This window comes from Mytilus galloprovincialis, chromosome 3 (assembly GCF_965363235.1).
Source record: "Mytilus galloprovincialis chromosome 3, xbMytGall1.hap1.1, whole genome shotgun sequence".
Taxonomy (NCBI): Eukaryota; Metazoa; Mollusca; class Bivalvia; order Mytilida; family Mytilidae; genus Mytilus; species Mytilus galloprovincialis.
In genome coordinates, this window is record NC_134840.1 from 106366309 (window position 1) to 106389544 (window position 23236).

General features: G+C 32.3%; 1 protein-coding gene and 1 long non-coding RNA gene across 2 annotated transcripts in view; one reads left to right on the forward strand and one right to left on the reverse strand.

The window, feature by feature from the left end:
• The window catches only part of LOC143066868 (2-oxoadipate dehydrogenase complex component E1-like), a 47037-nt gene that overhangs the window by 14536 nt on the left and 9265 nt on the right, over positions 1–23236 (forward strand). The window contains exons 8-11 of the mRNA XM_076239679.1: positions 6269–6400; positions 6913–7033; positions 7559–7698; positions 21007–21163. Coding sequence (XP_076095794.1) covers positions 6269–6400; positions 6913–7033; positions 7559–7698; positions 21007–21163 — 550 coding nt within the window. The remainder of the gene's footprint in view (positions 1–6268; positions 6401–6912; positions 7034–7558; positions 7699–21006; positions 21164–23236) is intronic.
• Positions 13040–20666, reverse strand: LOC143069706 (uncharacterized). The gene is made up of 2 exons (XR_012976466.1): positions 20510–20666; positions 13040–18358 (listed from the first exon to the last, which is right to left on the reverse strand). It is a non-coding gene; the product is annotated as an uncharacterized LOC143069706 (long non-coding RNA).

Below are 23236 nucleotides of genomic sequence, written 5' to 3' on the forward strand. Positions count from 1 at the left end.
AAATCTTAAAAATAGAAATCATCAGGGTTACTGTATACAAGTTGACGCAATAAAAGATGTAATTGAAGCTATATTTTTTATGCCCCCTCAACTACCCCTGTACATCTGTCCGTCCGTCATTCCGTCTGACCGCCCGTCCTTCCGTCCGTCCGTCCCCCTTTATAGTTTATAGTTTTTCCGCAAAACATCTAGTTTGAATCCTAGAACGTACTTTGCTGTCTGCATGTGGTCAGGGTTTTGATCTTTATTAATATTTGCTCTAATGAGAAATAGTTGAACTTTGTCATTTTTGGGTAACCATTTTATAAATCTCTTAGACTATCTTGTAAGTCATCTGTTTACACTTTAACTCCATTCCGATATATGATTTGGCCACTTTTGAAAAAAAACGTTTTTTTTTAGCAGCGGAACATGTAAAAGCTTGTGTTTTGGTACTATATCACGACAGAACGTGTTCTGTCCATATACTGCTGCTTAACATCGCATATATAAACAAACATTAGATCAATGATTCTACAAATTCTTGAAAGAGTGTCGTGTGGTTTTTTATACATCTTCAAGTTAACAAGTAAAACACGCAGACAAACTGACATCTTTGTTAATATCTTACTTGTTCTGTATAAAATTTATTGTATACAAGTCTACATAAACGTTTTAAAAAGTTTACTAAATGGTTATTGTTTCATAAGTGTACATATGTATGCTCGAAGTATATATAGAATCAGTACATGATACACAACATGCGACAAATAAAGGGGAAAAGGGGGGGGGGTAGTAATGACAGGAAACTAAATTAAACGAAGGCTTTGATGAATGTAAACTTTAATAAAACTGGGAGTTACATAAGGGGAACAGGAAAATAAGAATATATTGAATATATTGCATCACTTACAACAACCTTTAATTGACCAGTGATTTTTTATTCATTACTGACCAGCAACACCGAGATAATCCAACGATTTTTAAGGGTCCATATGAAGTGTGGACCTAAATGTTCTTTATCTTTAGATATAACGCTTATTCTGTAAAATCTTCAATTAACGATTTTGTAAAATTCTGTACATGGTCTACACTATTATATTAAATAATTATTTTATTTTCCGTTGTTATTCTTTATAATTTTGCAAACTTTTTTATTCAATTTTGACATTCGCCAGTATTCCTTATTCTGCAACTCCCTTTGAGATCTAATTATATGTGACAATAAATTATTGTGCTTCTCTCTCTGAATTTTGCTTTCTCTCAAGACATTTGTAGTCTTTGTAGTACAGTGTATTTTCCAGGAAATACATCGTGTAAAAACATTTCCGAGGAAACCAAATTAACGGAGGTTGAGACATATGACATAAAAACAGATGTACATATTTATGTTTAATATGTCTACAACCCCCCCCCCCCCCAACCCGAAAAAAAAAACAAGAAAAAAACAATCGCACACAGGCTGAGACATGACTGGTAATATTGTTTTTTGTTATTTAGTCCATCTACACAAATGAGGGGGGACCTTAAACGGGACTCCGGGATCGGGTGTTTTTCAACACGGGATTTCAGGATTGATTCTTTATGGATCCGGCTATTCTTTTTTCGAATTTCGGTATGGCGGGATTGAAATATCTATAAATTTGGGACGACGGGATTTCATGTTTTTAAGTCCGGGATTTCAGGATCAGGACCCCTGCAGCCCCCACCCCACCCCCGTCAAATGCATATCATAAGATGCCTTTTCCTTTTTAATTTTCTTTTGGCCTTGTGTTGTTGTCTGGTTGGTGTCTTATTAAAGTACTGACTACTTACGGGATTTACATTTAACTTTAGGTACTGAAAGTCTGTGACACTGTGCATATTTTTCAGTCGGTATATATAGTAGTACTTTGATATAGAGGTGATCGATATTATCTCGTTCTCAACCTACAAGTTTTATGAGTGAAATAGAATTGAGAACAGTTCTATTGTATATTTGAGATGCTACTTTCAGCTAGGGTACATTTTTTTTATTCGGTTAATTTTTACCCATATATATATATAACAATTTCCTTTGAGGAGACAACCATACGAATCAATACTATTAGGATACTAAGCCCTGTATAAATCTTCAAATCATATACTATTTATACATGTATCTATTTAAAGATTTGTGTTCTATTTTTAACATCAAAATTGCGGACGTGAAAGAAAGCACCATTACAAAAACAAAAAATAAACAACGTTATATTACAAAATGTAGCGATGGATTAATGATCGTGAAACATCATTTTTGCTTATTATACGACCGCAAAATTTGAAAAATTTTTCGTCGTATATTGCTATCACGTTGGCGTCGTCGTCTGCGTCGTTGTCTGCGTCGTCGTCGTCGTCCGAATACTTTTAGTTTTCGCACTCTAACTTTAGTAAAAGTGAATGGAAATCTATGAAATTTTAACACAAGGTTTATGACCACAAAAGGAAGGTTGGTATTGATTTTGGGAGTTTTGGTCCCAACATTTTAGGAATTAGGGGCCAAAAAGGGCCCAAATAAGCATTTTCTTGGTTTTCGCACTATAACTTTAGTTTAAGTTAATAGAAATCTATGAAATTTTGACACAAGGTTTATGACCACAAAAGAAAGGTTGGGATTGATTTTGGGAGTTTTGGTTTCAACAGTTTAGGAATTAGGGGCCAAAAAAGGGCCCAAATAAGCATTATTCTTGGTTTTCGCACAATAACTTTAGTTTAAGTAAATAGAAATCTATGAAATTTAAACACAAGGTTTATGACCATAAAAGGAAGGTTGGTATTGATTTTGGGAGTTTTGGTCCCAACAGAATAAGGGGCCCAAAGGGTCCAAAATTAAACTTTGTTTGATTTCATCAAAATTGAATAATTGGGGTTCTTTGATATGCCGAATCTAACTGTCATGACTGTGTATGTAGATTCTTAACTTTTGGTCCCGTTTTCAAATTGGTCTACATTAAGGTCCAAAGGGTCCAAAATTAAACTTAGTTTGATTTTGACAAAAAATGAATCAGTTAGGTTCTTTGATATGCTGAATCTAAAAATGTACTTAGATTCTTGATTATTGGCCCAGTTTTCAAGTTGGTCCAAATCGGGGTCCAAAATTAAACTTTGTTTGATTTCATCAAAAATTGAATAAATGGGGTTCTTTGATATACCAAATCTAACTGTGTACGTAGATTCTTCATTTTTGGTCCTGTTTTCAAATTGGTCTACACTAAAGTCCAAAGGGTCCAAAATTAAACTTAGTCTGATTTTAACAAAAATTGAAATCTTGGGGTTCTTTGATATGCTGAATCCAAAAATGTACTTAGATTTTTTATTATGGGCCCAGTTTTCAAGTTGGTCCAAATCAGGATCTAAAATTATTATACAGTCGACTCTCGTTATGTCGAAGTCAGCCGGACCAGAGAAATATTTCGAGATACACGTAGTTCGACTCAAACGAACACCGGAAGTTCGACAATCTAAGGGACACAACTCTTGCTTAGCTTGGTAAAGCTAAAATAAATCCGGGTGAATATGACAAGGGGATCGATATTCTAGCATGAGATCGATGTATTTGTATGTCACAGTCTTTTATTATTATAATGACTGTTATTTTTACTTATTCAATTGTTTCAATTAAAAAAAATCCTATAGCTTTTCCAAGAGAGTAATTTCCAATCGACAGTTTCGAAATTCAGATCGCTAATACTAATAGCTGACAAAATTGTTTATTCTCGGATACAAGAGATTTAAGAAAATTTTGATTTCTATTCCTTTTGTTTTATCTCACTCTTTGTTTTCAAAAGAACATATAATAAAATTAAAGGCGCCTTTTGAGTAGTTTTTAGGTGATCATCAACGGAAGCCATAATCCTCACTTTATACACACCCAAGCTCATTAGTGTAAATCACAAATTAATTGTTTTGTAAACAATTTAAATACTTTTTCATGAACATTAACAATTTATCACTAATTATTTATAAAAATTCAATAAAAGATAATCTTAGGTAAACACTCATGGAAATAGCATGTCATAAATCAATACAGTGGTCAGTGACCGGCAATTTAATTACACGTGTATTGTCAGATTAACTCTTCAATCCATTTAAATCCCGGAGGTCATGTTTTGACATATGTGTATTAGTTCGAGATAAAAAATGAATTTTGAATGCTTTTGTTAACCTTGGGACCGTAAATTTAGTTCGACTCAACCGAAATTTCGACTCATCCAATATCGACTCATCAGGAGTCGAATTACATACTTTTGTATGGAATAAAGTTCGGGACCACGTGAAAACTTCGACTCATCCGAAATTTCGAGTCAACCGAGTTCGAGACAACGAGAGTTAACTGTATTAAGTATTGTGCAATAGCAAGTCTTTTCAATTGCACAGTATTGTGCAATGGCAAGAAATATCTAATTGCACAATATTGTGAAATAGCAAATTTTTTTTAAATTAGAGTTATCTTTCTTTGTCCAGAATAGTAAGCAAGAAATATCTAATTGCAAAATATTGTGCAATAGCAAGATTTTTTTTTAAATTGGAGTTATCTTTCTTTGTCCAGAATCAACTTAAATCTTTGTTATATACAATATACAATGTATATTCACTTTTTACTACCAACTGATAAATTAAAATAATCTTTACCATTCAGTGATAACAAGCAGTTTTTTTACATCTTAATATTTTATGATGTATTTAAATGAGTAGTTATTGTTGCAAACTCCATTAGAAATTTTAATTGAGATTAGTTTTGGAATAAGGGAAAGGGGGATGTGATTAAAAAAATTGGGTTCAATTTTTCTCATTTGAAATTTCATAAATAAAAAAGAAAATTTCTTCAAACGTTTTTATGAGAGGATTAATATTCAACAGCATAGTGAATTGCTCTAAGAGAAAACAAAAATTTTAAGTTCATTAGAACACATTCATTCTGTGTCAGAAACCTATGCTGTGTCAACTATTTAATCACAATCCAAATTTAGAACTGAATCCAGCTTGAATGTTGTGTCCATACTTGCCCCAACCGTTCAGGGTTCAACCTCTGCGGTCGTATAAAGCTACGCCCTGCGGAGCATCTGGTTTTTAATTTGTTATAGTCTAAAAACTGTGTATGAATATTAAACTATTGTTCCAGCCGTGAACAAGGTTAATTAATTTAAGTGTATTATAGTTTAGTGCCATCTATGACTGACTGACAGCTGCGGCGAATTTATGACCAGTATTAGTTTATGTGGTTCATTTCCTTCTCTCTAATTTAAAAATATTTTTACTTGTTCCGACTGGTGTGATAATTTTCAAAATATGGGGGAATCTTACCGTACTTTACTAAGTTTTAACTTTAGTATTAATCTCCTAAACTTGCACCCCTTCTGCTTATTTTCTGCTAGACAATGTCTTTTCCCAGTGAATTAATATAGGGTTTTTGAAAGGACAGTTTTGACATACTACATATAGAATACTTCCGAGACCACACTGTTTTTTTCTCATCACAATAGTGAGCAACAGTTTTCACACTTGTTTTAACTGGTCGGCAGATATACAAACTCTACCACCCTACGTACTGATTTTCATTTTGAAGATCGTCTTCAGGACTGTTTTCATATTCATTTTCAATATTTAATATTAGAAAAACAAGTTCATTCTCCTAGAAGTAACATACTTTCCGTCAAATTTACCGTTGACATTGTCCCAAAGAAAAGTCGCCAGGTGCAATTTTAACATTGCAAAATCTGGTCAAAGGGACGTAATTCGTACTAAACGTCGCAATATTTCGCGGAATCCGCTAGACGGCGTTCATTTACTGTTACTTGACCTTAAGGAGGACATGATACGAAGATGTGCATAACAAAAAAATTGGATTTTCATATAAGTTAGGAATCTGGTGAACTTTGTTTGCCTAGTAACAGTGTTGGGGTGGGGTTTGTGAGTATGCTCACAGATGTTCTTTCATTTATTAGTTATAACTAGCTTTCAGTAAATTTGAGCACTCTTATTCTGTGTGTTTTGTTATGTTAGTTTTTTTGGTGGCTCATATCAAACTTTTGAGTTAAACTGTTGCACTGATTTTAAGCACATGGCCAAGTAAGCTTTTCTCGTCATTTGTTGTCCGTCCTCTGTTGTCTGTTGTGTAGTTAACTTCTAAAAATCTTCTCCTCTGAAATGTCATGACCAAATATAACCAAACTTGATCATAATAATATCAAGGGTATTTAGTTTTAAAAATATGTCCAATCCAAAAAATATTGAAAACAACAAAGAGATGAATCGAAAACTTTTTTTTCAGGCATTCCATCTGCAATCAGACTGGTCAATATGTCAGCAGGCTGGAGATGTTGTAACAACATGGGATACTGGTGTCGCATTGGATACTTTGAAATTTGTTGGAGCAAAATCTGTTTCTGTCCCTTCAGATATGGTAGGTTACTGATCTGAGCGTCACTGATGATTGTTATGTAGACGAAACGTGCGTCTGGTGTATTAAATGAAAATCCTGGTACCTTTGATAACAATTTACTGGATACTGGAATCTTAATGTATACACATTCCCCATTTACTTTCTCAATTTTATTTAAATTTGTAAGCAGTATATTATATCTGTCTCCTTCAATTATTGAAGATTACCGATGAAAGAATATTAAAAATTTCATTAATTATATGCTCTCTTCATTTAACTTATGCATTTTGTTTTGTTATGATTGATATTCCTTGATTTTTTTAATTATTATTTTGCTTATATTCCCTAAAAGATGTTGCAAATTTAATTATTTTACTACAATAAACTCATCAAGGATTAAAATTATAATAAGTACAATTGAACAATCATGACAATGTTTAAAATTCTGATTCCTAAAATACCTAACTTCTGAAACTAGAAATTTTAAATTTGATTTGAATACTTTTCACAGCAATTTAAACTATGTTTTGTAGAATGTTCATCCAACTATACAGAAGACCCACCTAGACAGACGATTACAGAAAATACAAGATGGGGGAGACTTAGACTGGGCTACAGCTGAAGCTTTAGCTATTGGTTCTTTGTTGTATCAAGGTATGGAGTTGACTTAAAACTGAATGACCAGCAATTGGTTTTTAGCGCATCTGGCCAACAGGGCCAATTAAGTGAGCTCTTCTCATCTCTTGGTGTTCCTAGTCATCCGTTAAATTCTACAAAAATCTCCTTCTCTGAAACTACTATGCCATTTCGAAAAAACTTGTAAAATTTTTGCTGGATTATTTGTGTTGTTCGGACACATCTAGTTTCTTTCAAAATGTGCATTTTCCCTGAATTCATGATTCCTTGGAGAAGTAGTCACTGATGTAGCAAAATGCGATTTTGTTTTTAAATGTTAAAGAATATTGAGTGCACTTAGAAAAGTAAAATCACAAAAATACTCTGAGGAAACCAACTTTTTTAATACAATCTCGGGATTTAGTGGACAGAACGGAGGGCTAAAAATATTTAGTCATTGTCATGGTAACTGAGGTTTCATTTAATTTTTAAAAATATCTAATGTAGGGCAAGAGATTATTAGTCATCAACATGGTAACTTAATTTATTTTTGTTTCCATACAGGTTTTAATGTAAGGATAAGTGGACAAGATGTAGGTCGAGGAACATTCAGTCATCGTCATGGTATGATAGTCGACCAGAAGACAGATAGCGTTTATATACCATTGAACCATGTCACTGATAATCAAACAGGATTTCTTGAGGTTGGTGAAAAATTATTGCAAAAAATCAAATAAAGATTTCTCGAGAAAGGGATAAGTTTAACAAATTTAAATTTCTTGAAGTTGATATATATTCAAAATTGATTTATTGTCTTACAAGCATCCTTTGTTGTGGAAGGCATGGTATGTATTCAGTTAAAACCAGATTTTCAGAGAATAATGTTTGTGGATATTAAAATAAAATCATTGAAATGATTTAAGAAACAATAAGTTTACCCTAAATTCTTCATTTGGTATAATGATAAATGCACACTATTGTGATGAGCTGTTCTGCAACATGTGAAAAAAAAAAAAAAAAATCAAACTAACTAAAAAAGATAAACTTGAAATAAAGCTTTGCCAGCAATAATAAGATAATAAACTCAAACGATATTTTAAAATAATCTTTTAGAACTGATCTCTATTTTACAAAAGAATAAACAACAATAAGTTACTATTCAAAAGATAGAAATCTGTCTCCTTAGAGTCTGCTTTAAAATGAAATATTCCTTCCTAGCTTAGAATAGTATAATTTACAGTTTTCCATTACAATTTAACCCAGAAAAATTGAGTTTGTAAGAAAAATTTACCATTCTGACAAAAATTAATGAAGAGTAAAATAAAATACCAATTTAAATGGTCGAAAATTTTAACAGAACTGTCCAACTAGCTTAAAATTAGGCCAATGTTGGAATGTTGGCAAAATTGGAAAATTGTTTGATTGTGTGCTTTCTGTCAAACTTAATATTTGAATTGTCAATACATTACACAAAATAAATAAAAAAAACAGTAGAAAAACTTAACTCAGTAAAACTTGGTATGAATAAATTTTGAGACCGCTGACAAAGATTTATGACAATAGGATATATATTATAGACAATATGTTAAATTCTATATTCAACTTTGCATGTTAAATTTTTACATTAAAAGTAATAAATTTTAACTAACAACATTTGGGTTTTTAAATAGTAAAATATTGCAATACATTACTTTTTTAATGAGTTACTATTTAATATATCATGTATTAAAAGCAATAGAATACTTCTCAAATGAGTATAAAATGGTCTTGGCCAATTGCAAGTAAGACTGAAAATAATTTAGGGTCAATTCAGGCTGCAGCACATATATATTTTTGAAAATGCGTACTGAAACTGAAACTATAGGAAATAAAAGTTTGTTTCTTTATTTTCATTTCTATACTCAGGTTACCTGATACAAGAAATCTAAATACAAAAAGGTTCTTGCATACAATTTTTTTTCCAGACAGTATACAAAGATTTTTCTTTTTTTAGTGAAATTTTTTATGTAATTTTAGTCTCGATAGGCATATATTTGAAACATTTGCTGTCCCGTACAGAAGAATAAAAAAGATATTACCTGAAATGAAACAGGTACAAAAGACATTGTAAAGTGCTTTTTGGGGAAGACAGCTTCAAGCCGTCAATCCCCAATGGGGGTTGACCAGAGTGACATTCCCTCACATCATTCATTTTGTTTTTATAGTGTGGAAAACCCCCCAATAAATCTTACTAAGAATGATGAGATGGGGAGACACAAATGAATAAATTGACTTTAAACACTTTTTTACACATTTCCCTTCTGTTTCTCTCGAAATCATCGTATATTGAGCTCTCCTTTACACTATTTACGTTTCTTTTACAATCCGGAAAAATCAGTATGACGAGATATTCTAAATATATCCAACCTACATTATATTTTATAGTGACGTCATTGTTAGAATGCCACACTACGCATAAGCAGGGATATCCTTCACTGGTTATTTAAATCATTCTCAAAGATTATACACTTATTAAAAAATAGTATTTGTTGAATTTAAACATAATGATGTTTGCTGTAGATGATTTAAACATCAACATGCAATACTTTAATTTGTAGGTCAACAACTTTCAAAGTAAACAGGAAGTCCGAGGGGCTAGTACATGAGATCGGGGAGAGAAACGATCTTTTCCATTTTTTTCTGTAAAACTCTGTTTTGAGAATCTTCCTCCAATTCAGGAGCACCTCAATTTATGAGCTAATTATCCACTAAAATAAACACTTAAAATGTGACATTTAGTATATGATAAGTAGTTTTTCATTAAAACTAAATTTTGTGCACCAACATAATCATTGTAATAGTTACAAAAAAATTAAAATTGTTGCATTTTGTAGTTTAAACCTATTTATTCATGAAATTTTACAAATATTTCAAAATGTAGGATTTGGAAACAAGATTCACACAGTTTACATCAATCATATTGTTATCTTTATTAGTACCTGTATCCCTGTGATGAGAGATATAACTGGGAACTTTATCAATGGAAATTTAAAACTGAATAGATTTTTCAGTCCTAACTTTCTTAAGAAAAAAATTTAAAATTTTAAGAGTACTGTCACAAAAAATGGAAAATGGCCCTAGCCTACAGTTCAGTCGTACACTATTAAGATTTCAAAAATAATTGTAGTTGTTGTTAAATGACAGAATTCAACTAGTTAAATTTTAGATAATTAACTATCAACTTTAATTGAATGTTTAGATTTAGAAGATGCAGATCTCTTCCATTGGTCTAAATTGAATCCTAAACTAAAGAAACGAAATTACATTAAACAACAATTGATTCCAATAGTGTCAACCTTCCATATGTTCTAGCTGTTCTTTTTTTCATTCTTGATATGAAGACTAGATAAAGATAACCCCAACCCCCACCCCAAAAAAATGAAATAGAAACAAGGGCTGTCTTTCCCCTCAGAGCTATTCAGCTCTTTGATTATTCAAATTTAGTGAAATCTTTATTATGATCTTCAACTTTTATGTCCCAAGCTCCTCACATTTAAATTGCTCCAAATAGGGCATTAGACGAGGACCATTCATATAACACATTTTGTCTGAGATAATCTACCTTCTGTAGATTCAGAGTTCATAAAGGAATACTGTAAATTCAAAAAAAATTGCATGCATTTATTATTTTAATTTGTCATTTTAGACTAAACGCCCAGTAGTCAGCACTTCAGTTTTAACATGAATTATCATTAATATGGTCATATTTATAAATTAACTGTTTACAAAACTCTTGAATTTTTGAAATACTAAGGCTTTTCTACCTCAGGAATAGATTACCTTAGCTGTATTTGGTCCTCAATGCTTTTCAACCTCGTACTTTATTTTGCCTTTTTAACTTTTTTGAATTCGAGCATCACTGATGAGTCTTTTATAGATCAAAATCGTGTCTGGCATAGATACAAAATTTAATCCTGGTACACATGTATCTATGATGAGTTTTTATGCAATTTTAATTTTGCGATATTGTGAAAATCCTGTTTAAAGCATGTAAAAAAATGCAAAATGTGAGTTTAAATTTTTGCGATTATAAGCCTGATCCATTTTTCGCACTAATAAAAACTTTGCAGTGATTTCAGAATTTACAGTAATGCATCATGATTAAAGCCTACAAACACAAATATTGACATATGAAAACCTGTCAGAGAGCAAGTCAGAATGCAACTTATGCCTTAAAATTGAAAAAGGTTTGGAATGCTATTTTTGACCATTTAATGCCAAAATGGTGAAAGTTTTCCTGACAATTCTAAAGTTTATTCTAAAGTCTTGTTAGATTATGAGCGCTGTAAGCTACAGGAAAATTTGGATAGTTTATGTGAATGGTTGGAAATTTGGAAATTAAAATTAAATGCTGCTAAATGTAAAGTATTACATATTAATCCTGACAATGTCGTTATACCACATGTTGTACCATGTTGGATGAATCTGGAAATTTTATTGCATTATCTGCAGTGAATCATTTATAAATCAATAGTGCGTCCGCTGTTAGAATATGGTCCAAGGACACAGTTATCTTCCTTTGGTTTTCGTTGTCTACGAATATAGTCCCTAGTGGAAACAGTGTATAACTTGCGTGTTTTATTTGATTTGAATTTATTGTTTAAAAGAAATGCACTACGAAATAACTGTGTTCTCGAACCATATGCGACAGGTGTCTGGTCACCATACCTTTAAAAAGACATCTGCAAACTGGAATCTATACAAAGAAGGGCCACTAAACTGGTAAAAAATATATATCATCTTAGTTATGAAGACCGACTTCATTTATTGGGTTTTTCAACCTTGTCATGTCGTAGGGATAGAAATGATATTATACAAGTCTACAAAGTGTTGCATTGTATAGATGATATTAACTGGATATGCCTATTTACTTTAGCACCATCTAATAATACTAAAGGTCACTCCTTAAAACTTAAAAAAAAAAAACAGTGTAAGACGACATTTTTTCAATTATACTGGATCAGTGGAATAACCTGTCAGATTTAACTGTGACGGCAAAGACTTTTAATATTTTAAACTAAAAGTCTGCATTAAATGGCAAAATTATGAACCTGTATAAATGTATAAATTCATATATTCGTTAAGTGTTTAGCTGCGCACACCTAAATAACTTTTATTTTTAATAAGTCAAATAATATATTATTATGAGACTAGAAACTGCATTACGATGAGGGGTCAGTAGAAGCTGATGGCTTATTTTATGACCCAAAAATAAAGGTATAAAGGTATAAATCATTCAGAGAAGATTCCCAAGTACAGATTCTATATTTACTGATTTCCTCTCTTAGGCCCGAGAACAGTTATTTTTTAGTGCATTTCTTTAAAATATAAAAATCCCAACAGTGTCTTGTACTCCTTTTGGGACAAATTATGTCAAAAATTATAGAAAACTTCATCAGCTTTAACTCAAAATATGAGCAATTTTATGTTGAGGGGGTCTTGAAATCTTTTGACAACTTCCTAAATGCTAATTTTTAACATTTTTCAGCTGGACCAAATCACCATTTTTCTTTAAAATTCATGACATAAATTTTTTTACAGTGTAATATCTCCCCCTTCTTGCTATTTGAGGCATAAAACATGGAGAAATAAATTTGGAAGAGGTATTCAAAAGATTTGGCAAGTAACACACTGTCCACACTAGGGACTATATTTGTGGATAACGAAAATCAAAGAACGATAACTGTGTTCGAAGACCACAATCAAGCTTGAGTGGAGGCATTGGTGTTATCAGACACATTCTTCTTTTATTTTTGAATGAAGTAGTGCTTGTGGCTGATTGCATAAGGGATAAAGAAAAATTATTTCATAAAGAAGACCCTGTATATATGAACCCATTATTTTGTAACTCTTATTTGGCTTTTGTGTTTTCCTGTACAATATTAGTTATTTTTCAGCAATGCACGTAGAGTTTAAGGGGGACTATCGAACATGCACAGCCCAAGGTACAGGGGGTCAGTCTTTCGCAAGACTTAAGCAATGGCAGGCAAAACTATAAAGCAAGCAGCAAGTTGTAAAAATTTTATATGGTAACTGGTTGAAATAATAATAATGATGCCAAAACAATTTACAAATAAATAAAGTCCAAATGTTCCAATTAATAAAGTCACTAATTTCACTAATTCATTCACAGTATAAGTTTAGAAGTCCAAAATGTTCGAAATATTCCAAGTTAAAGTTGTCTGGCTTGAAGAGTTGTGTTGAGCTGTCTTTTGAGTTGGCGTTTCTCCTGAGTAGCTGAGCCTGGTTGGCTTTGGAAGCAATCCTATCTGGATAACACCGACGAGACTACACTGACCAATAACTGTTCGACTCTGATATTTAAGGCCACTGCTGAAAACTGCTCATAAATGACAGACATTGATAATTGAGATAATTTGGGTATTAATAATATTGTTTACAGGTTACAAGAGCGCAATTATTTGTTTACATTTTACCGGCAAGTTTTTTACCCCAAGATGGTACTCAGAATAGAATCCTATACGGCTTATCCAATTACTGAATTAGGTTTAAAAATTGCCGAAAATCATATTCACATTTTACAACGGTATAGAAAATATCTTAAATTTCTGCACGTCGGAGCCATTAAAAATATGCCTTTTTCCTTAAGAGAAAAAAGTAGACGATCTTTTTCAACTGCATTTTAAGTCAAATTGAGCCGCATGACCCTGTATATTTTTTTTGAGTGTAATGCAACACTGGCATTTCTAGTAACAGGAACTGCTACCTCTTTTCCCTAGTTTGTGTAGTCTTCGAGAAAAAAATATACGGAACACTAGTGATACCCTATGGAAAATGCATTACGAATAACTGCGCTCTTGTAACCTGCAATGTCCTAAGGTGAAATATGAATAATTTCATTTACAGAGATACAATTTAATTACATTTATAATCCTAATTAAAACATAATATTGCTCAGATTAATTATTGACAATTGACAAGATATCAAAGTGTTGCTCAGAGCAATTATTTACAAGCGACATGTTTCACAAAATTTATCTGAGTAATTAAATTAAAGTTTTTGATAAACTATTTCATAATTTCATATTTTCTAAAATAATAAATTTTCTCAATAAAATTCACTTTAAAAACTTTTACCTAAAAGAACACCTATAATAAATTCCCCCTTCTCCAATATGTTTGTCCTCAAACATGAGAAAATACACATATATGTACAAAAGCATTAATTGTAAAGAAAATATATACAATATAATCATGGAGAATAAATTGATATACACAAGAAAATGCATAGATAAAGATAGAATTTTTTGCAAGATAAGATGAAAAATTCAATATTAGACAAAATTGCTAGACTAAGAAAATTGCCAGATTAAGAAAATTGCCAGATAAGATATGAAAAGCAAGACTGAAAATGAAAAATAAGACAAGACATATGCAAAGAAGAATTCTAGACTGAGAATTTCATAAAAACAAACAATTTTTTTGGCTGTATGCTCCTTGTATAAGGTGGTCAGCCCTATACAAGTGCAGGGTGTGAAGTTGAATGACCAGTCCACATCCAAATGGTTTTTAACATTAATATATACTTTTAAAACAAAAATGTAACATACAAAAAAAAACAAAACTAGCTAGTATTATGATAAAAGTATAAACAAAACATCCAAAAGCATATTTACAATACCGGTATATATCTTCTTACATAATTAACTTTATTCTATATACATGTCATTCATTATTTGCCAATCTATGTGGCTATACTCAATAATATTCTCATTTATACCAATCTATATTCTCATTTACCTAGGTGGATCCAGGGGGGGGGGGAGGGGGGCCTGGGGTGCCCGCCCCCCCCCTTTTGTGGGAAAAATTTGTTGATTATATAGGGAATCATTGAAGCATGACTGGAGTGGGCCCCTCCTTAGATAAGTCAGTGCCCCCCCCCCCCTTAGGAAAAGTTCTGGATCCGCCCCTGATTTATACCAATCTATGTCGTTTAACTCTATAATTTTCTTATTACAAAATGTACCAATCTATGTGGTTTTATTAAAAAATCAATTCTTTGCCCATCTTTGTGGCTTAATAAAAATAGTAGCTACAATTCATTATTACATTATATAAAACACTATCATATTTGACAAATGTACATGTACTATTCACACATTTATCTTCTCCTCATACTTATTTCAATTTTGTACTGTGTTTCTAATACATTGATAAAGTTATTAATTGACGCATTTAACAGACTATCAAACTTATCCCACTCTGGTGCAATGACTGGATTCCTGTATCCCGATAAATATTCTGTTGTACCATCTATGTTGTATCTAATTTCATGTATTTTTCCATCGGAAGCTATTTGAAAACTGCAGTCACGTTGATTTTCCTTTCCTAATCTTTTCTCCATAGCATAATGAATGTCTTGTTGTAAAAGAGCTTGTTCGAAACGTTCCTTATGATCTATTTAAACTTGTCATGCAGTATTTGGTGCTGAAGTCATTGATTCATATTTTGTAGTATTTCTAGATTTAATTAAAAAGTATGGTCGGTTGTTCACAATTCTTATGGCTAATTAATAACTGTTGATGTTCAATTCTTTGATCTTGTCCATTGATGGTTTCAGTTTGAGTGCTTATGTCGGCTGTGACTTTAGTTGAAATATATTGTACACTATTAACAGCTGGATCTGGTTTTGTGAAAAATTTGTGTTTTTTCTGCTGTAATGGCCATTTTCTTTTCTTACCACTCATTGTACGTTGTGCATGAAATTCTCGTATTAGTTTTGCTGGGACCTTGCATGGAAAATACCATTCTGTGTTCCTTGATTTATCGGTAAACTTAAGTTTATAATATAATGTACCATTACCACTGACTGATGATAACACTTGTTGAACTTCCTCTTCTTTGAATGCTTTGCACTTATTGTTCTTACAATCCTGACACGATGGTTTGTTGTCTTTTACTGGTGCATTTACGGTTGAATCTCCTGAAGGGCCTGCAGTTCTCTTATTTGTTTCACTATTTTGTGGTGGTTGTTGTTTTTGTTTCATCCATCCAAGCTATTTAAACAGTGATGCTGATGCTGAATATGGATTACCATCTGTAATAAGTCTTTTAGCCCTTTTATGCAATCTAATAATTCTCACTAGGTTATTTTTTTAGCAAAATCACTCGAAACACTAATCAATCAGTTGGAGAATTCAACAGATAACTTTTTGGAACCAATATTTAAAAATTCCTTAGTTTAGTAAACCTATATGTTCATCTATTACATCTTAACTATTTAATTAATGTTAAAAAGTAAATACAGTGTATGTTGAATAGGTTAAAATAAGTTATTAATATGCCCTGAGATGAAAGATGAGGGTTAATTTTAATACTTTTAAAAAAAAAATTCACTCAATGATTTTTTAAGAACACTATTTTCAATTTTTAGAAACTGGTTCTTCTTTTGTCTTTATCCTATGACCATACACTTAGTTTTATCAGAATATATGAACATGATATTTTAATAACACTATTTGTCAACACTAGAAGTCATTTTGTACTTTAAATTGTATATCTGTATCACACTTTTCTGAAGCATAGTTGATTCATCTGCATACAAGTCTCTACAAATTCACATTTCAGATTTTATAAATAAAAGCTGTATGATTCCTACTAAATTCAAGTACAACACCTGTTTCCCTTATTTTACTTGACACTATCATCATTCCTGTTTCTCTGTGTATGTCTATATAGACAGGATAATTGATTCCATCCACATCTGATAGTATTGTCCTACAGGTTTTACCATCTGGTGATACTACCACTATTCCGTTGTTTTTACAAGAAGCTATATAAACAAAGCCATTCTTGTCTAATGCAATTCCTTCTGGACCGTCAATGTCTTGATGCTGAAATGTCCACAGAAGTTCTCCTGTACATTTGTAGCAGCAGACAGTGTTTCCAAAGAAAATGGTAGCATAGATATTCCCTCCAAATAATGATATATGCCTTGCTCTTACTCCTTCTAAGATTGTTTGAGACATATCATTCAGAGTAACAATCGTACTTTTATCCCTACTGTTGATGACCAATATTTTACCATCACTTGCTACTTTAGTACAGTTGTGAGAAAGTTCAATTGTTTGAATAACTTGATTCTTTTTTAAATCCACCAGCACTGTCTTGTTTTTTACTCCTAATGCAACAGCAACTGTGTTATTTGTGACATAGCAAACATTAAAAGGATATTCTTTGAATGTAATTACTTGTCTTTCAAAGATGCCATAATTACCAAATAGCAGCAGGGCATAACTTCCAATTAAAGAATTGCAATTTAGAATTAAATATTTACCATCAGGTAATATCCTACAGACAGGTATAATGTTAGATTTTATATCTTCTGGAATTGTCAGAGTTCTCAACATGGTTGGTTTAATTTCTTCAATTTTAGGAATAGATGGAACTAAGTTCTGTGCTTGATCTTTTCTTCCTGGCTTAATTTGTAGTGTTGATTGGCTGGTATTAATATTAATATTGCCAAACGATTTGACCTCTTGTAAAATTGATTGCAGGGTAGATGAAATGGTTACCTCTAAGTTCTTTTCCTCCAAATTGTCTCCACTTATTAATTCATCTATGTATTTAGCTGCTTCTGACGTAGTTTTCTCAATTTCTCTCAGACCAACATACATCTGTAGCTCAGTAGCATATTGAGTCATTTTTGAAAACTCACTTTGCAATTGGCTTATCTGATTGGCTTGTGTTTTCAATTGCTGTAGTAAAGTGTTCATCTTAGATTTCAGCTGTGTATGCTTTGATTCTAGGTCATCAAGAATTTTTTGTTCTAATTTGTTTAAGAAATCATCTATCGACTTCCTCATAGATCGAATTTGTTCTGCAGCCTTTGTTTTCTGACTATTATTTGTGTTCATCCGGCTATTCAAATATTTTATAATCTCCTCTAAGTTTTCCTTTACATTCTTCAAATCTTTTTCAAAAAGTTGAACTGAGGCAGATGATTTTACTTGCTTCACAATATCTGACAGGGGTTTCAGGTCTTGACATTTTTTGTGTTTATCAGTGATGCACTGTACACAGCAGGGACAGGCATGGAACGAACAATAGAGTTCAAACTTTTTATTGTGGTCTCGGCACTGGCTACTTTTTTCTAGCATGAATTTTGGTAAGTTATGGTAGTCTTTAGTCGACATAGTTTTATGGTCTTTAGATGCTTTTGATTTTGTGTGATGTTTTTCACAGCCTGTACATAGGAGCACCTCACATTCTGTGCACCATGTGACAGCTTCTGTAGATGTTCCATCATCATCATAGCATAGAGAGCAATTGTCTCCACCTGATGAGGCCATATTCTCTCTATTTCTGAAATTAAGAGTACACAAAAAAATGATTGTTTAAAAAATAATAATATGTACAAGTATGGACATCAAACAAGTCATTTTACTTGTAATACTGTTATAAGTAAGGATTTAACTGGAAGGAGTTGAAAAAATATCCCCTCCAATTTGACAGTTGTTGGAAACTAATCTTACATTTGATTGTAGTAGAAAGATTCAGGGTCGGTCATCCACATATATCTTGGGTGTTTGAAAGCACCATTATTATTTTACTTGGTGTTTCTATAGAATATTTTGGAAACTTGAGGTTACATGGTTACTAAAGCTTAATGTACACAGGTAAGATTAGAAGCAAAACTTTAATTGGTTAACTTCCAGTGATGGTTATTTTCTTATATGCAACGAAACATTATGTGATTTTTTTTGGTATAGAACTGGACAGGATAAAACTTTACCTATGCCAAGTATTTCTTTTTTTTTAAGTAAAGATAAATTATTCACAATCTTTTGAAAAGTGCAAATTTAACAAAGACTTAGAGGGGGAAATCAATGGTGGTATTAAACCTGAACATTAATTATGTATCAGGTCATTAAATCTTCAAAAACATTCAGATTAAACAAGAAAAATTAGTCTCTCGGGATAATCTTTATAAGTAGGGCAGAAATAAGCCAATCAGAGCGCTCTCCATATCATGGTGTTTAGATCGCAAGGCCCACAACTATTATACCCCCATATAGAGGACAATTATTTTTCGCGTTTATCTACATGTTAACTACGATTATACTACTTTAATTTATAGTCTAAGAGACTCTCTGTATTCTGTCTACTGTTTTCTTTGAAATGTTTACTATTTAAGGGGTCATACCAGTTGCATATATATTAAAATAAGTAAAACATGTGACACAAGTACAACCAATCGTATGATAGATAACAAAAATGAAAAATAAATAAGCCATTCAGAGCGTTCTCCATATCATGGTGTTTAGATCGCTAGAATCACAACTATTATACATCCTTAGAGAGGACAACTATTTTTCGCGTTTATCTACATGTAAACTACGATTATACTACTTTAATATATAGAGACTCTCTGTATTCTGTCAGAGACTTTCTATGTTAGTATAGAAAGTCCCTGATTCTGTCTACTGTTTTCTTTGAAATGTTTACTATTTAAGGGGTCATACCACTTGCATAAATAAGTAAAACATGATCAACTTCATCTAAAACTACCTCGACCAAAAACTTTAACCTGAAGCGAGACAGACGGATGGATGGACGACGAACGAACGCACGGATGCACAGACTAGAAAACATAATGCCCATAAATGAGGCATACAAATTTATTGTTGAAAGGGAAAATAGTGATTTGGCAAAAATGAAAGTAATGTAGAGATTAAAGGAAAGCAGGACTTTTTAGGGAGCGTCGGGATCGGGTGTTTTTAAGCTCCTGTTTTGGGATTGATCCTTACGTGATCCCGGAATATATTTTTCGATTTCGGGATATGAAGTTTCTTTAAATTCTGCATCTATCTCGGAATTTCATGGTTTTAAGCTATGGATTTTGGGATCAGTACCCCTCCGACCACCCCTCAAATTAGCCTTAGTCGGTCTTGGTCATTTATACAAGATTCATATCCTACCATTGGCATGTTAATAAGGCTCTCAAAAGAAAAAGCACTGATGGATTGTCCTAGAAGCATATTTTATTACACTAATAATGGTCTATATATAAGCAGTTACATTTATTTCATGTTTGAAATGGTGCAAATTTTTAATTTGATTTGACTTTTACTTTAAGAAGCATTGTAGCAAAGGGGAAGAATAATCGTGGTCTGAGGCCAGAAACACGAGATAATTGAATTAAACAGAAAGGAAACAAATTTCGGACTTTGGAAAAAGGGAGAGAGCTTTTCATACCTTTTATGAAATTCTCCATACATAATATCTTTGACAAAACAATCATCCTACAATAGTTCACAAGCTGTATATGCCCGCGATTTCGCGGTTGTGTTCTAGTAGTTATAAAAGTGCCATCATTTAGTCATGAACAGTAAAATTGAAAATGATCAAAGGTTGAAGATCATTATGTTGTATTTTAGATGTCTTCTTTTTTTTTGTTTTGTTGGATTGCTGTCTCATCATTTTATACCAATAAACTCAAAAACACATTCTTACCCCTAAATATTTTGATTGCTGGTACTCTGGAAAAGGAATGTCTACAGGGAAGTAAAATGTCCAATAACTGGTACACTTACCTGGTATTGTTTATTTATAGCAAGCTATATATAGATAACTGGGTTTGACATATTCCAATTTAGAATGCTTTCAATAAGAAGTTGTTTAAGATCAAAATATTGTGATATATATTATGCAAGTGTCTATTTCCAAACAATGTACAGTTTATATTTTTTCAAATTTAACTTGAGAAATTCTTGCTTCATACATATTTACTTGAAGGTTACAAATTTTTGCTGTTCAGTTTTCTTTCAATTTTTACACTTGTAGTTAAAGTTTTCAACTTCCATATGGTAAGAGTATTAGGTGCACCCTAACAATCTTACTTTATTTATTTGCAGTTGACCAATAGCTCTCTGTCTGAAGAAGCAGTGTTAAGATTTGAGTATGGTATGAGTATAGATGTCCCCTAACTTTTTTAGTTTATTTATTTTCAGTTAGCTAATAGTTCTCTGTCAGAAGAAGCCGTGTTAGGATTTGAGTATGGTATGAGTATAGATGACCCTAAGAGTCTAATTATATGGGAAGCACAGTTTGGAGACTTCTTCAATGGAGCACAGATTATGATAGACACATATATAGCTAGTGGAGAGTGTATGTATATCAAAATTAAATGTTGTCTTTTAGAGGTTGATAATTGTTATTTCTCTAATTTTTGTGCTATGTTCACATTTCCTGAGCAGTGTGAGAAATGTTCTCAGCAATTGATTAGTCGAAACTTAGTTATGACGTTTAATTTTCTTCTGAAATATCCTGTTGTGATGTCATGAAAAAAGGCAACCATGTCTGATGACCTCACATCTAAAGAACAAAAGTTTCTACTATCTTTGAAAAGAATGATAAATCATTAGATAAACAGATTCCACCACTATAACTTGTGTATTATGGTATTTCTCAACTCTCAACCATTAAATTTTAATTATTTAAACTGTGTGGAGTGGAGAAATATTGTAACACAATTTGTTGCAGTAATGGAATCTTTTTTATATTATAAGAAAAGTAGGTCAAATTAAAAACTCAAATTCATTTTTAGCTCACCTGGCCCAAAGGGCCAAGTGAGCTTTTCTCATCACTTTGCGTCCGGCGTCCGTCGTCGTCCGGCGTTAGCTTTTACAAAAATCTTCTCCTCTGAAACTACTGGGCCAAATCAAACCAAACTTGGCCACAATCATCATTGGGGTATCTAGTTTAAAAAATGTGTGGCGTGACCCAGTCAACCAACCAAGATGGCCGCCACGGCTAAAAATAGAACATAGGGGTAAAATGCAGTTTTTGGCTTATAACTCAAAAACCAAAGCATTTAGAGCAATCTGACATGGACTATAAATGTTTATCAGGTCAAGATCTATCTTCCCTGAAATTTTCAGATGAATCGGTCAATCGGTTGTTGGGTTGCTGCCCCTGAATTGGTAATTTTGAGGAAATTTTGCTGTTTTTGGTTATTATCTTGAATATTATTATAGATAGAAATAAACTTTAAACAGCAATAATGTTCAGCAAAGTAAGATCTACAAATAAGTCAACATGACCAAAATGGTCAGTTGACCCGTTTAGGAATTATTGCCCTTTATAGTCAATTTTTAACCATTTTTCGTTAATTAAAGTAATCTTTTACAAAAATCTTCTCCTCTAAAACTACTAGGCCAAATTAATCCAAACTTGGCCACAATCATATTTGGGGTATCTAGTTTAAAAAATGTGTGGCGTGACCTGGTCAACCAACCAAGATGGCCGCCACGGCTAAAAATAGAACAAAGGGGTAAAATGCAGTTTTTGGCTTATAACTCAAAAACCAAAGCATTTTGAGGAAATCTGACATGGGATAAAAATGTTTATCAGGTCAAGATCTATCTGCCCTGAAATTTTCAGATGAATCGGTCAATCGGTTGTTGGGTTGCTGCCCCTGAATTGGTAATTTTGAGGAAATTTTGCTGTTTTTGGTTATTATCTTGAATATTATTATAGATAGAGATAAACTTTAAACAGCAATAATGTTCAGCAAAGTAAGATCTACAAATAAGTCACATGACCAAAATGGTCAGTTGACCCGTTTAGGAGTTATTGCCCTTTATAGTCAATTTTTAACCATTTTTCATAAATTAAAGTAATCTTTTACAAAAATCTTCTCCTCTGAAACTACTGGGCCAAATTAATCCAAACTTGGCCACAATCATCTTTGGGGTATCTAGTTTTAAAAATGTGTGGCGTGACCTGGTCAACCAACCAAGATGGCCACCACTGTTAAAAATAGAACATAGGGGTAAAATGCAGTTTTTGGCTTATAACTCAAAAACCAAAGCATTTTGAGGAAATCTGACACGGGATAAAAATGTTTATCAGGTCAAGATCTATCTGCCCTGAAATTTTCAGATGAATCGGTCAATCGGTTGTTGGGTTGCTGCCCCTGAATTGGTAATTTTGAGGAAATTTTGCTGTTTTTGGTTATTATCTTGAATATTATTATAGATAGAGATAAATTGTGAACAGCAATAATGTTCAGCAAAGTAAGATCTACAAATAAGTCGACATGACCAAAATGGTCAGTTGACCCGTTTAGGAATTATTGCCCTTTATAGTCAATTTTTAACCATTTTTCGTTAATTAAAGTAATCTTTTACAAAAATCTTCTCCTCTAAAACTACTAGGCCAAATTAATCCAAACTTGGC